This window comes from Salmo trutta, chromosome 21 (genome assembly GCF_901001165.1).
Source record: "Salmo trutta chromosome 21, fSalTru1.1, whole genome shotgun sequence".
Lineage (NCBI taxonomy): Eukaryota > Metazoa > Chordata > Actinopteri > Salmoniformes > Salmonidae > Salmo > Salmo trutta.
This window is the reverse complement of record NC_042977.1, coordinates 36,300,427-36,320,522: the sequence shown is the minus strand read 5'-3', so window position 1 is coordinate 36,320,522 and position 20,096 is coordinate 36,300,427. Positions and strand designations below refer to the sequence as shown.

Below are 20,096 nucleotides of genomic sequence, written 5' to 3'. Positions count from 1 at the left end.
GAACATTCACTGTCTTCTTGGTAAGCAACTCCAGTGTAGATTTGGCCTTGTGTTTTAGGTTATTGTCCTGCTGAAAGGTTCATTAATCTCCCAGTGTCTGGTGGAACGCAGACTGAACCAGGTTTTCCTCTAGGATTTTGCCTGTGCTTATCTCCATTCTGTTTATTTTTTTATCCTGAAAAACTCCCCAGTCCTGAACGATTAAAAGATGACTGATAAGATGATGCAGCCACCACTATGCTTGAAAATATGGAGAGTGGTACTCAGTAATGTGTTGTATTGGATTTGCCACAAACATAACACTTTGAATTCAGGACAAAAAGTGAATAGCTTTTTCACATTTTTCACAGTATTACTTTAGTGCCTTGTTGCAAACAGGATGCATGTTTTGGAATATTTGTATTCTGTACAAGCTTCCTTCTTTTCACTCTGTCAATTAGGTTAGTATTGTGGAGTACAGTGCCTTGCAAAAGTATTCACCCCCTTGGCGTTTTTCCTATTTTGTTACATTACAACCTGTAATTTAAATGGATTTTTATGTGGATTTCGTGTAATGAACATACACAAAATAGTCCAAATTGGTGAAGTGAAATTAAAAAAATAACTTAATTAAAAAAATTCTAAAAAATTAAAAACAGAAAAGTGGTGCGTGCATATGTATTGACCCCTTTGCTATGAAGCCCCTAAATAAGATCTGGTGCAACCAATTACCTTCAGAAGTCGCATAATTAGTTAAATAAAGTCCACCTGTGTGCAATCTAAGGTATATATACACCTGTTCTGAAACATCCCCACATCCCCCCAGAGTCTGCAACACCACTAAGCAAGGGAAACAACCAAGCAAGCAGCACTATGAAAACCAAGGAGCTCTCCAAACAGGTCAGGGACAAAGTTGTGGAGAAGTACAGATCAGGGTTGGGTTATAAAAAAATATCCAAAACTTTGAACATCCCACGGAGCACCATCAAATCCATTATTAAAAAATTGAAAGAATATGGCACCACAACAAACCTGCCAATGGAGTGCCACCCACCAAAACTCACGGACCAGGCAAGCAGGGCATTAATAAGAGAGGCAACAAAGAGACCAAAGATAACCCTGAAGGAGCTGCAAAGCTCCACAGCGGAGATTAGAGTATCTGTCCATAGGACCACTTTAAGCCGTACACTCCACAGAGCTGGGCATGTTTGGTGTTTGCCAAAAGGCATGTGGGAGAAGGTACTCTGGTCAGATGAGACTAAAATTGAGCTTTTTGGCCATCAAGGAAAACGCTATGTATGGCGCAAACCCAACACCTCTCATCACCCCGAGTTCACCATCCCCGCAGTGAAGCATGGTGGTGGCAGCATCATGCTGTGGGGATGTTTTTCATTTGGCAGGGACTGGGAAACTGGTCAGAATTGAAGGAATGATGGATGGTGCTAAATACAGGGAAATTCTTGAGGGAAACCTGTTTCAGTCTTTGAGACTGGGACGGAGGTTCACCTTCCAACAGGACAATGACCCAATGCATACTGCTAAAGCAACACTCGAGTGGTTTAAGGGGAAACATTTAAACGTCTTGGAATGGCCTAGTCAAAGCCCAGACCTCAATCCAATTGAGAATCTGTGGTATGACTAAAAGATTGCTGTACACCAGCGGAACCCATCCAACTTGAAGGAGCTGGAGCAGTTTTGCCTTGAAGAATGGGAAAACATCCCAGTGGCTAGATGTGCCAAGATTATAGAGACATACCCCAAGAGACTTGCAGCTGTAATTGCTGCAAAAGGTGGCTCTACAAAGTATTGACTTTGGGGGGGATGAATAGTTATGCACACTCAAGTTCAGTTTTTCTGTCTTATTTCTTGTTTGTTTCATAATTAAAAATATTTTGCATCTTCAAAGTGGTAGGCATGTTGTGTAAATCAAATGATACAAATCCCCCAAAAATCATTTTAATTCCAGGTTGTAAGGCAAGGGGGTGCCACTGTAAGGCAAGGGGGGTGCCACAAGCCACTGTAACTACAATGTTGTTGATCCATCATCAATTTTCTCATATCACAGCCATTAAACTCTGTACACATTTTAAAAAGTCACCATTGGCCTCAAGGTGAAATCCCTAAGCGGGTTCCTTCCTCTCCAGTAACTGAGTTAGGAAGGACGCCTGTATCTTTGTAGTGACTGTGTGTATTGATACACCAGCCAAAGGGTAATTAATAACTTCACCATGCTCAAAGGAATATTCAATGTCTGTTTTTTTCTAAAAACATAATTCCACTTTGACATTATGGTGTGTGACAAAATCTCAATTTAATATATTTTTAATACAGGCTGTAACACAACAAAATGTGGAAAGTCAAGGGGTGTGAATACTTTCTGAAGGAACTGTATGTATATTTCTGAGTACATTTTTGTACAGTGCATTCGGAATGTATTCAGACCCCTTCACTTTTTCCACATTTTATTACATTACAGCCGTATTCTAAAATTGATTAAATAGTTTTTTCCCCCTCATCAATCTACACACAATACCCCACAATGACAAAGCGAAAACAGGTTGCATTTTTTGGGGACGAATGTATTCCAAATAAAAAACTAAAATATCACATTTACATAAGTATACAGACTATTTACTCAGTACTTTGTTGAAGCACCTTTGGCAGCGATTACAGCCTCGAGTCTTCTTGGTTATGATGCTAGAAGCTTGGCACACCTGTATTTGGGGAGTTTCTCCCATTCTTCTCTGCAGATCCTCTCAAGTTCTGTCAGGCTGGATAGGGAGCGTCACTGCACAGCTATTTTCAGGTCTCTTCAGAGAAGTTTGATTGGGTTCAAGTCCGGGCTCTGGCTGGGCCACTCAAGGACATTCAGAGACTTGTCCTAAAGCCACACCTGCGTTATCTTGGCTGTGTGCTCAGTGTATTTGTCCTGTCGGAAGGTGAACGCTCTCCCCCAGTCTGAGGTCCTGAGCGGTCTGGAGCAGGTTGTCATTAGATCTCTGTACTTTTCTCCGTTCATTTTTCCCTCGATCCTGACTAGTTTCCCAGTCCCTGCCGCTGAAAAACATCCCCACAGCATGATGCTGCCACCACCATGCTTCACTGTAGGGATGGTATTGGCCAGGTGATGAGCAGTGCCTGGTTTCCTTCAGACGTGATGCTTGACATTCAGGCCAAATAGTTCAATCTTGGTTTCATCCGACCAGAGAACCTTGTTTCTCATGGTCTGCGAGTCCTTTAGGTGCCTTTTGGCCAACTCCAATCAGGCTGTCATGTGCCTTTTACTGAGGAGTGGCTCCCATCTGGCCACTCTACCATAAAGGCCTGATTGGTGGAGTGCTGCAGAGATGGTTGTCCTTCTGGAAGGTTCTCCCATCTCCACAGATTAACTCTGTCAGAGTGACCATCAGGTTCTTGGTAACCTCCCTGACCAAGTCCTTTCTCCCCCGATTGCTCAGTTTGGCTGGGCGGCCAGCTCCAGGAAGAGTCTTGGTGGTTCCAAACTTCTTCTATTTAAGAATGATGGAGGCCACTATGTTCTTGGGGAACTTCAATGCTGCAGAAATGTTTTGGTACCCTTCCCCAGATCTGTGCCTCAACAAAATCCTGTCTTGGCTCTCTACGGACAATTCCTTTGACCTCATGGCATGGTTTTTCCTCTGACATGCACTGTCAACTGTGGGACCTTGTGTGCCTTTCTAAATCATGTCCAATCAATTGAATTTACCACAGGTGGACTCCAATCAAGTCGTAGAAACATCTCCAGGATGATCAATGGAAACAGGATGCACCTGAGCTCAATTTCAAGTCTCATAGCAAAGGGTCTGATTACTTATGTAAATAAGATATCTCTGTTTTTTATTTGTAATAAATTTGCTAACATTTCTAAAAACCTGTTTTCACTTTGTCATTATGGGGTATTGTGTGGAGATTGATGAGGAACATTTGTATTTAATCAATTTTAGAATAAGGCAGTTACAAAATATGGAAAAAGTGAAGAGGCCTGAATACTTTCCGAATGCACTGTATAGGGCCCTGTTTTCCATTACCATTTCATCTTGCCATAGTAGTGATATCTTTTCCACCATTTCACCTGAACCAGTTGATTGTCTTTAATTGAATGTGTGTGAAGAATGTTTGTGTCAGCACAGGTTGGTTAATTGTTCATTGTAGGCTCCTCCCACTAACTAAGCTAGTGAGCTGCAGATGTTTCAATGTTTATTGGAGACTCCCAGTTTGAGTTTGAGGTGAGCAAGGAAAACCTGTTTGTTTTAGGTGTCAATCTTTAATCTTTGTTTTAACCTTTTAGCAATTTCAACTGACATTTTGTAGCCTATTTTGTATTTATCAAAAATAAATCTCAAATTTTGAGAAGAAACTGCTTTTAGTGAAAATCTTTTTATGTGAAAGGCATCGGCCAGCCTTCTCACAGACAACAACTCCCATTATTAGGGTGGACACTAGACCATCTCTATCTCTGGAATAACTCAGTTCACTTGATGCTTCAAGTACATTAGTGGGATTGTCTTGCTGACCCTGTTGACCTGTACTTTAGACTGACGCAGTGGTCTTATTTAAGCCTTGAGAGATTGGAAACCAAAATGTATTTCTCAATTCCAACCACATTGTAATGGTTTTGAACACTCACTTTGTCTGTGTTAGGCCTGTGTGTACAGGGACTAGATCTCATCTCAAACCACTCCCCTCAGAAAACCCCATAAAAAAAACACAAAATAAATGGACTTCCAGTTTGCTCATATAAGCTGATAAATGGATAGTTGTCTGTGTTCAAATCCCCAGCCACCGTTTAGAGGTTGAATTACAGTGACTTGAGCCCAGGCAATTTAGAGAAATCATCACAACAATGAGTCAGACTGAGACAAAAAACAGCTAGTATCCTACAAAATGGCCCCGGAGAAAAGAGGAGAGGAGAAGGAGGAGTGAGGGGGTGACAGAGGGAGAGAGAGGGATACAAAAACAGAGACTGATGGAGAGAGAGGGGAGATAGACAGTTTGTTGTGGTCCTATGAGATTGTCTGCGAATAAGCAGTGATAAGAGACGGGCAGTCTCCAATCTTTACCCAAACTGACTCCCAGAGTGTTAATGACCCAGCTTCCCCTGCACGTCCCTGGCTAACCCACCACCACCCTCACCTTACCCCACCTCTCCACCACTGCCCATTGGCCTCTCCCTGTCTCTCTCTGACAGATACATACACACACGCACATGCATGCATGTACACATACACACACACGTGCACACAAGCATGCATGTACGTAAGCGTGCATGCACACACACACACTCACTCTCTCTTTCTCATCCTGCCTTCCTCCCCACCTGCCTCTCTGTCTCCTGTCACATCACACAGTGCTGAACCTCAGTCTTTTAGGCGCCACAGTTTGTCCCTTTTTTAAATGAATCACTGTATGCCTTCACACCTTTTTACTCATTCCACTGAGTGTTAACAGGGAGAGCTGCAAGATCAACAGAGTGTATGTGTGTGTTCCTGTGTGGCTGGGTGTGTGTCTGTAAGTCTAAGATCAATGGTAAAAAGATACTGCCCACAGCTGTGAGAGGAGCCGGGAGGTCAGACTCAGTGGTAGCAGAAATTGTTCCAGTTGAAAATATTTTCCTCTTAAGGTTAAAAAGATCATCTCTTTCAACAAAATCCCTCACAGTTTTCTAAAACATTTCCACTGCACACACACACACACATGCACACACACACACTCACGCACACGCATGCAGACAATCTGGCCATGGAGACAGTGAGTGAGTCAGTTAACACACACTTAACACACACACACACACACCCACCCCTACAACACATACCCCAACATACTGCATGGTTTCTTTTTGTTTAACAGGGTGTAAATCATGGAGGAAGCATAGCTCTAATTTTACGCTTTGTTTATTTTAATTCTGTTAGAGTAGTATCTTTCATTTATTAAATTACTTGTGCGTGGATTCCCTGAATTGCTAAATTCGCTTTTAACCTCCTCAAATCTTCTTCTCAGCTACACCCACCCACCTACCTACTGTAAACCTACCTACCTACTGTAAACCCACCTACCTACTATAAACCCACCTACCTACTATAAACCTACCTACCTACTATAAACCTACCTACCTACTGTAAACCTACCTACCTACTGTAAACCCACCTACCTACTGTAAACCTACCTACTATAAACCCACCAACCTACTATATACCCACCTACCTACTGTAAACCTACCTACCTACTGTAAACCCACCTACCTACTATAAACCTACCTACCTACTATAAACCTACCTACCTACTGTAAACCTACCTACCTACTATAAACCTACCTACCTACTGTATACCCACCAACCTACTATATACCCACCTACCTACTGTATACCCACCAACCTACTATAAACCCACCTACCTACTGTATACCCACCAACCTACTATATACCCACCTACCTACTGTATACCCACCAACCTACTATAAACCCACCTACCTACTGTAAACCTACCTACCTACTGTAAACCCACCTACCTACTGTATACCCACCAACCTACTATAAACCTACCTACCTACTGTATACCCACCAACCTACTATATACCCACCTACCTACTGTATACCCACCAACCTACTATAAACCCACCTACCTACTGTAAACCTACCTACCTACTGTAAACCCACCTACCTACTATAAACCTACCTACCTACTATAAACCTACTTACCTACTGTAAACCTACCTACCTACTATAAACCTACCTACCTACTGTAAACCTACCTACTATAAACCCACCTACCTACTGTAAACCTACCTACCTACTATATACCCACCTACCTACTATATACCCACCTACCTACTATAAACCTACCTACCTACTATAAACCTACCTACCTACTATAAACCTACCTACCTACTATAAACCTACCTACCTACTATATACCTACCTACCTACTATAAACCTACCTACCTACTATAAACCCACCTATCTACTGTAAACCCACCTACCTACTATAAACCTACCTACCTACTGTATACCCACCTACCTACTGTAAACCTACCTACCTACTGTAAACCTACCTACTGTAAACCTACCTACCTACTATATACCCACCTACCTACTATAAACCTACCTACCTACTATAAACCCACCTACCTACTATATACCCACCTACCTACTATATACCCACCTACCTACTATATACCCACCTACCTACTATAAACCTACCTACCTACTATAAACCTACCTACCTACTATAAACCTACCTACCTACTATATACCTACCTACCTACTATAAACCTACCTACCTACTATAAACCCACCTACCTACTGTAAACCCACCTACCTACTATAAACCTACCTACCTACTGTATACCCACCTACCTACTGTAAATCTACCTACCTACTGTAAACCTACCTACTGTAAACCTACCTACCTACTATATACCCACCTACCTACTATAAACCTACCTACCTACTACATACCCACCTACCTACTATATACCCACCTACCTACTATAAACCTACATACCTACTATAAACCCACCTACCTACTATAAACCTACCTACCTACTATATACCTACCTACCTACTATAAACCTACCTACTATAAACCTACCTACTATATACCTACCTACCTACTATAAACCCACCTACCTACTGTAAACCCACCTACCTACTATAAACCTACCTACCTACTGTATACCCACCTACCTACTGTAAACCTACCTACCTACTGTAAACCTACCTACTGTAAACCTACCTACCTACTGTAAACCCACCTACCTACTATAAACCTACCTACCTACTATAAACCTACCTACCTACTATATACCTACCTACCTACTATAAACCTACCTACCTACTATAAACCTACCTACCTACTATAAACCCACCTACCTACTGTATACCCACCTACCTACTATAAACCCACCTACCTACTATAAACCTACCTACTGTATACCCACCTACCTACTATAAACCTACCTACCTACTATAAACCTACCTACTATAAACCCACCTACCTACTGTAAACCTACCTACCTACTATAAACCTACCTACCTACTGTAAACCTACCTTCTACTATAAACCTACCTACCTACTGTAAACCTACCTACCTACTATAAACCTACCTACCTACTGTAAACCCACCTACCTACTATAAACCTACCTACCTACTATAAACCAGCTACCTACTATAAACCTACCTACCTAATGTAAACCTACCTACCTACTATAAACCCACCTACCTAGTATATACCCACCTACCTACTATAAACCCACCTACCTACTGTATACCCACCTACCTACTATATACCCACCTACCTACTATAAACCTACCTACCTACAATAAACCTACCTACCTACTATAAACCTACCTACCTACTATAAACCTACCTACCTACTATAAACCTATCTACTATAAACCTACCTACTATAAACCTACCTACCTACTATAAACCTACCTACCTACTATAAACCCACCTACCTACTGTATACCGACCTACCTACTATAAACCTACCTACCTACTATAAACCCACCTACCTAGTATATACCCACCTACCTACTATAAACCCACCTACCTACTGTAAACCCACCTACCTACTATATACCCACCTACCTACTATAAACCTACCTACCTACTATAAACCTACCTACCTACAATAAACCTACCTACCTACTATAAACCTACCTACCTACTATAAACCTACCTACCTACTATAAACCTATCTACTATAAACCTACCTACTATAAACCTACCTACCTACTATAAACCTACCTACCTACTATAAACCCACCTACCTACTATAAACCTAACTACCTACTATAAACCTACCTACCTACTATAAACCTACCTACCTACTATATACCTACCTACCTACTGTAAACCTACCTACCTACTGTAAACCTACCTACCTAAATGTAAACCTACCTACCTACTGTAACCCACCTACCCACCTACCTACTGTATACCTACCTACTGTATACCCACCTACCTATTGTATACCCACCTACCCAACTACCTACTGTATACCCATCTACCTACTGTATACCTACCTACCTACCTACCTACTGTATAGCCACATATTACTGTATACCAACCCTCTTACCTAATGTATACCAACCTACCTACTGCAAACCTACCTACCCAGCTACCTACTGTATACCCATCTACCCACCTAACTACTGTATTCCCACATATCTACTGTATACCCACCTACCAACCTACCTACTGTATACCCACCTACCTACTGTACACCCACCTACCCACCCACCTACTGTAAACCTACCTACCTACCTACCTACCTACCTACCTACCTACCTACCTACTGTATAGCCACATATTACTGTATACCAACCCTTCTACCTAATGTATACCAACCTACCTACTGCAAACCTACCTACCCAGCAACCTACTGTGTACCCACCTACCTACTGTATACCCACCCACCTACTGTATACCCACCTACCTACCTACTGTATACCTACGTACCTACCCACCTACCTAGTGTATACCCACCTACCTATGTACCTACTGTATACCTACTTACCCACCAACCTACTGTAAACCTACCTACCCACCTACCTACTGTGTACCCACCTACCTACTGTATACCCACCTACCTACCTACTGTATACCCACCTACCTACCTACTGTATACCTACGTACCTACCCACCTACCTAGTGTATACCTACCCACCCAGTTACCAACTGTATACCCACCTACCTACTGTATACCCACCTACCTACTGTATACCCACCTACCTACCTACTGTATACCCACCTACCTACCTACTGTATACCTACGTACCTACCCATCTACCTAGTGTATACCCACCTACCTACTGTATACCTACCCACCCAGTTACAAACTGTATACCCACCTACCTACTGTATACCCACCTTCCCACCTACCTACTGTATACCCACCTACCTACTGTCCACCTACCTACCTACTAACATAGCCACCGCCTGCCCACCTACCTACTGTATACCCACCTACCTACTGGTAGTATACCCAGCTACGTACTGTATATCCACCTACCGACTGTATATCCACCTACCTACCTACCTACTGTATATCCACCTACCCACCTACTTACTGTATATCCACCTACCCACCTATCTACTGTATACCAACCTACCAACCAACCTACTGTATATCCACCTACCTACCTACCTACTGTATACCCACCTACCTACTGTATATCCACCTACCTAATGTATACCCAGCTACGTACTGTATATCCACCTACCGACTGTATATCCACCTACCTACCTACCTACTGTATATCCACCTACCCACCTACTTACTGTATATCCACCTACCCACCTATCTACTGTATACCAACCTACCAACCAACCTACTGTATATCCACCTACCTACCTACTGTATACCCACCTACCTACTGTATACCCACCTACCAACTGTATTTCTACCCACCTACCTACTGTACACCTACCTACCCTCCTACCTAATGTAAACCGACCTACCTACTGCAAACCTACCTACCCAGCTACACACTGTATACTCACCTACCCACCTACGTACTGTAAACCCACCTACCTACTGTATACCCCCCTACCCACCTACCTATTGTATACTAACCTACCCAGCTACCTACTCTATACCCACCTACCCACATACAGACTGTATACCCACCTACCTACTGTATACCTACCTGCCCAGCTACCTACAGTACACCCACCTACCCACCCACCTACTGTATACCCACCCACCTACTGTAAACCTACCTACCCACCTACCTACTGTATACCCACCTCTACTGTATACCTACCTACCCTCCTATCTACTGTATACCTACCTACCCTCCTACCTAATGTATACCTACCTACCCTCCTACCTAACGTATATCCACCTACCTACTGCAAACCTACCTACCCAGCTACCTACTGTATACCCACCTACCCACCTATCTACTGTATACCCACCTACCTACTGTATACCCCCCTATCTATGGTATACCCACCTACCTACTGTATACCCACCTACCTACCTTCTGTATACCTACCTACCCACCCACCTACTGTATACCTCCCTATCTACTGTATACCCACCTACCTACTGCCTACCAACCTATCTACCTACATAGCCACCGCCTGCCCACCTACCTACTGTATACCCACCTACCTACTGTATACCCACCTCTACTGTATACCTACCTACCCTCCTACCCACTGTATACCCACCTACCTATTGTATACCCACCTACCTACTGTATACCTACCTACCTACATAGCCACGGCCTGCCCATCTACCTACTGTATACCCACCTACCTACTGTATACCCACTTACCCATTTACATTTAAACCAACCTACCTACTGTATACCTACCTAGCTACCGTATACCCACCTACCTACTGTATACCTAACTACTGTATACCCACATACCTATTGTATACCCACCTACCAAACTACCTACTGTTTACCCACCTACCCACTGTATACCCATCTACATACTGTATACCTACATACCCAGCTACCTACTGTATACCCACCTACCTACTGCATACCCACCTACCTACTGTATACCTACCTACCCAGTACTGTGTACCCACCTACCTACTGCATACCCATCTACCTACTGTATACCTACCTACCCAGCTACCGACTGTATACCCACCTACCCACCCACCTACTGTATACCCACCTACCTACTGTATACCTACCTACCCAGTCACCTACTGTAACCCACCTACCCACCTACCTACTGTATATCCACCTACTGTATACCCACCTACCTACTGTATACCCACCTACCCATCTACCTACTGTATTCCTACCTACCCAGTTAGCTACTGTATACCCACCTACCTACTGTATATCCACCTACCCACCTACCTACTGTATACCTACCCACCCAGTTACCTACTGTATACCCACCCAGTTACCTACTGTATACCCACCTACCTACTGTATATCCACCTACCGACCTACCTACTGTATACCTACCTACCCAGCTACCTACTGTATACCTACCTACCCAGCTACCTACTGTATACCCACCTACCCACCCACCTACTGTATACCCCGCTACCAACTGTATACCCATCTACCTACTGCCTACCTACCTACCTAGCCACCGCCTGCCCACCTACCTACTGTATACCCACCTACCTACTGGGTACACAGTAGGTAGGTGGGTAGGTTGATATACAGTAGGTATATACACCTACCCACCTATCTACTGTATACCACCTACCTCTGTATACCCACCTACCTACTGTATACCTACCTACCCACCTACCTACTGTACACCCACCTGCCCACTGTATATCCACCTACCGACCTACCTACTGTATACCTACCTACCCAGCTACCTACTGTATACCTACCTACCCAGCTACCTACTGTATACCTACCTACCCAGCTACCTACTGTATACCCACCTACCCACCCACCTACTGTATACCCCGCTACCAACTGTATACCCATCTACCTACTGCCTGCCTACCTACCTACCTACATAGCCACCGCCTGCCCCCCTACTGGGTATACAGTAGGTAGGTGGGTAGGTTGATATACAGTAGGTATATCCACCTACCCACCTATCTACTGTATACCCACCTACCTACAGTATACCCACCTACCTACTGTATACCTACCTACCCACCTACCTACTGTACACCCACCTACCTACTGTATACCCACCTACCTCTGTATACCCACCTACCTACTGTATACCCACCTATCTACTGTATACCCACCTACCTACTGTATACCTACCTACTGTACACCCACCTTCCCAACTTCCTGCTGTATACCCACCTACCTACTGGTTACCTACCTACCCACCTACCTACAGTACACCCACCTACCCACCCACCTACCTACTGTATACCTACCTACCTACCTACCTACCTACCTACCGTATACCTACCTACCCACCTACCTACTGTACACCCACCTTCCCAACTTCCTACTGTATACCTACCTACCTACTGTATACCTACCTACCTACCTACCTACTGTACACCCACCTACCTACCTACCTACCTACCTACCTACCTACCTACCTACCTACCTACCTACCTACCTAGCCACCGCCTGCCCACCTTACTGCTGTATACCCACCTACTTACCTAGCCACCGCCTGCCCACCATTCTTATTCTCCCCCTTTTACATTGAAAACCTTATATTCCCTGAGCCGATATGGAAGAGCCCTAGAGACGACAGCCCTAAAATAATTTTTGTTCAGTCTCTTCTATTTCATGCTATAATAATATTTTGGGGGGAGAAGTGAGATAAAAGCTCCATGTTGGAAGAGTAATTGTAGGTTTTGTGTGGCGTCTGAATCCGAGGGGAGATAGGGGAAGGAGGTGAGGGGAGATAGGGGAAGGAGGTGAGTGGAGGTGTTTATTTGTTTTCATGTCATTTTCCCTGTCATTTCTCCAGTCACTGAGCACACAGTGAATTGATCACTTCTATCTCTCTCTGCAGGATGCTGCTTAGACATCCCTATGTTGTTTCCTCTCTCCCTCTCAAACTCTCTGCAGCTCAAAAAAAACTATTTTTCAGCCTGCCTGTCTTCCTTTGGATGTGTTGTTCTGCCTCATTGTCTCTCTCTTTCACTCTCTCTCACTCTCTCTCTTCCTGCTGTTTTTCTTCTGGCTGCCTCGCTAATTTCACTCTCCCTTACTCTCTTTTCCTCCCTGCTACCACTCTCTCTCCGTACCCCTCCCTCCACCCCCTCCTATCCACACCCTTTCCCTCACTCCTCTCTCTTCCCCCTCCCTCTACTCTTTCTCTTATCAAAGTAACACATCCCAGGGCCTGGAAATCCAGTACAACTTCCAGCCAAGGCATTTTTAACTCACCTCACAAACCCTGGGGGGAGGGGGGGCTGTCACAGTGACAAACACACATGCACACACACACACACACACACACACACAGATTAAACTACTCAAAGACACAAAAACACAAATCCACACACTCACTCAGCATTCACACTGGATGACCACTAGAGGTGCGTCAGATTCTCTCTTATCTCAGATCTAAGTGGCAGGCTATATTAAAGAGCAGGGTATATTTTTAACACTCACACACTGCCTGTGCCTTTTGAAAGGCTAATTCAGCTTCAAATAGCATATTTCATGTCTGAGACAGACTAGAGGACTTCGGTTTGCTGCTATTGATGTCAGTCAACGTCTGCATCACACATGAGAGGCCTACGCACAGGTGTGAGACACGCACACACACGTAACACACACACACACGTAACATGCAACACACACACAGACACATGTAACACGCAACACACACACGTAACATGCAACACACACACACACATATAACACGTAACACACACATGTAACACGCAACACACACACCGAGTGTCAGCTCTCATCACCAACCACACTTCGTTATTGGAGTTGCTTGTGTGATAACCCAGAGTGACAGTCAGTTCTAGTGGGAATCATCTAGAATCAGACAGCATCAATGGAAATGAGCTCATTCAACAAGCACACATACAGATATGGCCATCTGACTCACAGAGAAAACACTAGATATATATCTATCCAGCATAGCAGTGACTGCACAGCTTCTCTGGAGCGTTTTGAGGGAGAACAGGCCAAATCAACAGGCTCTCCTGTGTCCTCCTCTCCTCCTTCTCATCATCTGTTCCATTATTCCATCCTGTTCTGCCCTCCCTCGTTCCCTCCATCCCTCTCTGTCGGCTGACACCCAACATGCTCCCTCGCTCACTCCTACATACCTCTTCCCTCTCACCTTGTTCAGGGTGATCACAGCCTCTTGGTTCGTTCCGCTGATGTTGAAGGTGTCCCCCGTCTCTCCTTCCAGGACGGTATATTCCAGCTTGGCATTGTCGCCTAGGTCAGCGTCTGTTGCTGAGATACGGCCCACCTCCGCCCCCAAAACAGCCAGCTCTGACACGGAGAAGGACCACATACCTGGAGAGAAGGAGGAGGAAGGAAGGAAGGAAGGAAGGAAGGAAGGAAGGAAGGAAAAAAGAGAGATTTAGATAAGGTATTTGATGTACTGTACAACAGGGAGGAGGGGCTGAGGGAAAAAAGGGGGATAGAGAGAGAAAAGAGGGCGTGGTAGGAGACAGCGACATCACAGGCACTGAAGGTTACACAGCACTTGTTTATCTTGTTTATGTTGTTTGTGTTTGGTGAGGCGAGATAGAGATAGAGAGGACTCATCAAATGTCAATGACTGTGTCTGTCTCCTGCTGTTATTTCTTCTCCGCTAACAAGCTTGATTATTCATCAAGGACAGATAATAAGCCTGTGGTTCCTCTCCACTCAGTCATGTTTAAACATGCAGGGGCCTTTACCTTTTAGTGCTCTTCACATTAAATCACCACATTAAAATACCCTTTTGCTGGAGCTACAGTTTATATTACCGTGAAATACACCGATCCCATGACTCACTCTCTGTCTGGAAAAGAGCAGTACAGGAGCTAACTCAGTCACAACTTTGTATTGCTCACACACAGTCCATTCCTTAAACTTCACTTCAGTCGTTTACTGCATACGGACCACTGACTCAAGTGACAAGTTCGAGGGAGGTGGGGAGAAAGAAAGATAGCTCTTTTTGCCTTACACACACAAAATGTACGTGCCCATTACGCAGAGCAGCTATCTACAGTACAACTAGCTATTGGTGGAAAAATCAGATAAACACCGGGGCTCAGACAGAATAACATTGTAAGCGGTGCTTCGTGACAGTAAAAATGATAGCCAGCAATTCAGCCAGACAACATCACGACTATGTCAAACACACAAGGAGTAAGATAAAGGATTTATCCACCCACATCAGAATAAGACAAAAGTTAGATAAGGACGTTATGAAAAGATAAACAATGTGCTCGACTTTGTGGGTAAGACCAAATGTGGACTTAAGACAAGGATATGTGAGCATACAGTTGAAGTCTGAAGTTTTACGTTCACCTTAGCCAAATACATTTAAACTCAGTTTTTCACAATTCCTGACATTTAATCCTAGTAAAAATTTCCTGTTTTAGGTCCGTTAGGATCACCAATTTATTTTAAGAATGTGAAATGTCAGAATAATAGTAGAGAGAATTATTTATTTCAGCTTTTATTTTTTTCATCACATTCCCAGTGGGTCAGAAGTTTACATACACTCAATTAGCATTGCCTTTAAATTGTTTAACTTGGGTCAAACATTTTGGGTAGCTTTCCACAAGCTTCCCACAATAAGTTGGCCCATTACTCCTGACAGAGCTGGTGTAACTGAGTCAGGTTTGTAGGCATCCTTGCTTGCACACGCTTTTTCAGTTCTGCCCACAAATGTTCTATAGGATTGAGGTCAGTGCTTTGTGATGGCCACGCCAATACCTTGACTTTGTTGTCCTTAATCCATTTTGCCACAACTTTGGAAGTATGCTTGGGGTCATTGTCCATTTGGGAGACCCATTTGCGACCAAGCTTTAACTTCCTGACTGATGTCTTGAGATGTTGCTTCAATATATCCACATAATTTTCCTACCTCATGATGCCATCTATTTTGTGAAGTGCACCAGTCCCTGGTCATTATGGCCAAACAGTTCTATTTTTGTTTCATCAGACATTTCACCAAAAAGTACAATCTTTGTCCCTATGTGCAGTTGCAAACCGTAGTCTGGCTTTTTTATGGCAGTTTTGGAGCAATGGCTTCTTCCTCGCAGAGCAGCCTTTCAGGTTAGGTCGATATAGGACTCGTTTTACTGTGGATATAGATACTTGTGTACCTGTTTCATCCAGCATCTTCACAAGGTCCTTTGCTGTTGTTCTGGGATTGATTTGCACTTTTCGCACCAAAGTACGTTCATCTCTAGGAGACAGAACAGACCACGCAGCAATATGATGGCTGCGTGGTCCCATGGTGTTAATACTTGCGTACTATTGTTTGTACAGATGAACGTGGTACCTTCAGGCATTTGGAAATTGCTCCCAAGGAAGATCCTATATTTGTGGAGGTATACAATTTTTTCTGAGGTCTTGGCTGATTCCTTTGGATTTTCCCATGATGTCAAGCAAAGAGGCACTGAGTTTGAAGGTAGGCCTTGAAATACATCCACAGGTACACCTCCAGTTGGCTCAAATTTGATCAATTAGCCTATCAGAAGCTTCTAAAACCATGACATCATTTTCTGGAATTTTCCAAGCTGTTTAAAGGTACAGTCAACTTAGTGTATGTAAACTGCTGACCCACTGGAATTGTGATACAGTGAGTTATAAGTGAAATAATCTGTCTGTAAAAAGTTGTTGGAAAAATTACTTGTGTCATACACAAAGTATATGTCCTAACCGACTTGCCAAAACTATAGTTTGTTAACAAGAAATTTGTGGAGTGGTTGAACAACGAGTTTTAATGACTCCAGCCTAAGTGTATGTAAACTTCCGACTTCAACTGTAAGTGCTCCATTTGCAACCATGATGAAAAATCCCCTGTTGCCAGGCATTTCAATAGCCATAATCATAAACTAAGTGCCTTGCGTTATATGAGCATTGAATTGGGGAAGGAGCCACGTACGGGAGAGATAGAAATAAATTACTTCTCCAAAGAGAGACATATTGGATAGACTGCTTGAGCACTCTTGCCCCAGCAGGCCTCGATGAGGAATGATCTTTTTCTTGTTTTGCTATTTGTAGTAGGTTATAAATATGTAGGCCACACATTTAGGCAATGACATCATAATGTGTCTGTATTGTGTGTTTATAGTTACAGTATATTGTTATTTTTATTTCATTTCCATGTTTCCCCCACAGCTCCCTCTGCTGGGATCTCTTGATTGGGCCAATACGCCTTAACCTGTGTGGTACTGCTGTCGTGACATTGATTGCCATTGCCTTTGCACGCTGAAGAAGGGCTCATACGCAAAGCGTTCGAGCGGCAATAAAAATATGTACATTTAAGTTTATTCAACAGAGTGCTGTCCTGTTCTTTAGATAAGGATGTTATCCTTCACAACAAAACACAGGAAAAAGGTTGAATCCAATCGATACAAAGGATGAATTATGGGAGAATATGATGTTAGCCATCACTTTAAAGATTAGGCGAAAGCAAAAATCGTGTTTATGTTCTACTACAAACATGAGGACTATGGGGGGAGGCAGTACAACATCCAAGAGCATCAGCTGGGGCCCTTAGTGGTCCTTCAGGGGACTGTAGTGGCCCTTGAGAGAAAACGACTCTCTCTGGTCCTTCACCTACTCTTTGATCATATGGTCCATGCAATGACCACCTTCTTCATGCACTCTAGCAGCTGTCTTTGCTTAACAACTGATTTAGGAACAGCTTGTCCTATCCCAATCCTATCATTTTTCCTGACCACAAAAACCCATGTTTTTTGCTGTTTCCTCATCATGTTGGTCAGGAAAAACTTCTGTCCCTTCTGTGTGTGGGTGTGGTGTCCTGTGGGGTTGGCTGGGCACTATGTCAGCAAAAAGATACAGGCTATGAATAATAAATACCTATTCGTTGTATTGTAATAAAGAAAGAACAAACCATGTATATAATGTACAATTCATCCTCTAAGGCAGTGAAACATGAAACTCAGCATGCTTATGCCCACAAGACTCTGGGCCAAGGCATGGGCCTGCCTCCTGAAGGGGACATGTGCCAGTGAATCAACATTACATATCACCTTATGTGCCATGACTATGAATCAACCGTCTGGGACACTGGGCACCAGAATGAAAACGACTCAGACCAGCCCACAGAAAAATCCTATTACTAATGACACCCCAAAATAGATACATTCTACAGATGAGAAAATCTCTCTCTCTCATTAACATACAAAACTTGAACAGTTGTCTGTATGTCGATATACTACTTGAAGGCAATCGTACATCTCAGAAAAGCTATGTTACACAAGAGCAGTGATACACACACACACACACACACACACACACACACACACACACACACACACACACACACACACACAGCTGTAGAAGTGCTTGAGTGAATGGGGGGAGGTGTGATGGTGATGGTAAAGTAGTCATTATCAGCTTTCCTCTCACCATGTATAGTGAAACTGGCAACAGAAATCATTCATCATATCCGCTGGACCAGGCGAGAGGGACACAGAGTGGAAATAATAGCTCCAAATTATAAAGGACAGGATGCCAACGCAACAATAATTACACATCACTTGAAACAGGAAAATCAAGCCCTCTTAACGACAGGAAGGAACAGAACATGTGATCTCCCCTGGTCTTTATTCTCCTGGCTCTGGCCATTATGGTGTGCTGTGGTGAAACAGCATGGGGACCAAAGGAGGTTGGTGGCACCTTAATTGGGGAGAACAGGCTTGTGGTAAGGACTGGAGCGGAGTTAGTGGAATGGTATCAAATACATCAAACACATGGGTTTCAGGTGTTTGATGCCATTCCATTTGCTTCGTTCCGGCCATTATTATGAGCCGTTCTCACCCCAGCAGCCTCCAGGGATGGGGACACAGGCTCAATGTCCTAAGCCTCTCTGATAAAGCGCTCCCCACCAGGCCCTGGTAATTGTGCTCAGGAGAGAGAATCGAAGTCCTTCACTGTGCTCTGCTCAAACCCACTTCCAACAGACACCTTCTGCTCCTCACCATCATCCCCCTCACCTCACAGGAGAACATTTGTATTTATTTTTTTCTCAGACTACTTCACTATACTATGGTTCACTTACGGACACCGCGATTGGTCAGGGTTCCCAGGTAAAGCGTGGTAATTGGTGGAAACGGGCCACGGTTGATGGGGAGATTAGTGAAGTGACAGCCAGTGGGAGTTAATTAGGGGCGGCTGTAGTTTAATACAGGTTTATTCCTGTAAATAAGACCTCAAGAGCGACATCACACTGAGACAGGAGGATGAGGAGGATGGAGGGAAGAGGATGAGGAATGGGAGTGAAAGAAAGATAAGGAGAGAGGAGGTGACTAGTAGTAAAATAGACACGGGTTGTGAATTCCGTGAAATGAAAAAGAAAAGAGAGAAGACAGGACAGGACAGCAGGGAGTAGTGATTCACTGCAGGGCTGGATACAGTAGTAATAAAAAGAGAGAAGAGGACAGCAGGGAGTAGTGACTGCAGGGCTGGATACAGTAGTAATAAAAAGAGAGAAGAGGACACAGGGAGT

At 43.8% G+C, this 20,096-nt stretch overlaps 1 protein-coding gene across 1 annotated transcript in view; it reads right to left on the bottom strand.

Annotated features, from left to right (window-relative positions):
* The window catches only part of LOC115157331 (cadherin-24), a 220,016-nt gene that overhangs the window by 47,314 nt on the left and 152,606 nt on the right, over window positions 1-20,096 (bottom strand). Inside the window, exon 6 of the mRNA XM_029705498.1 lies at window positions 14,730-14,911. Within this exon, the coding sequence (XP_029561358.1) occupies window positions 14,730-14,911 (182 nt within the window). The remainder of the gene's footprint in view (window positions 1-14,729; window positions 14,912-20,096) is intronic.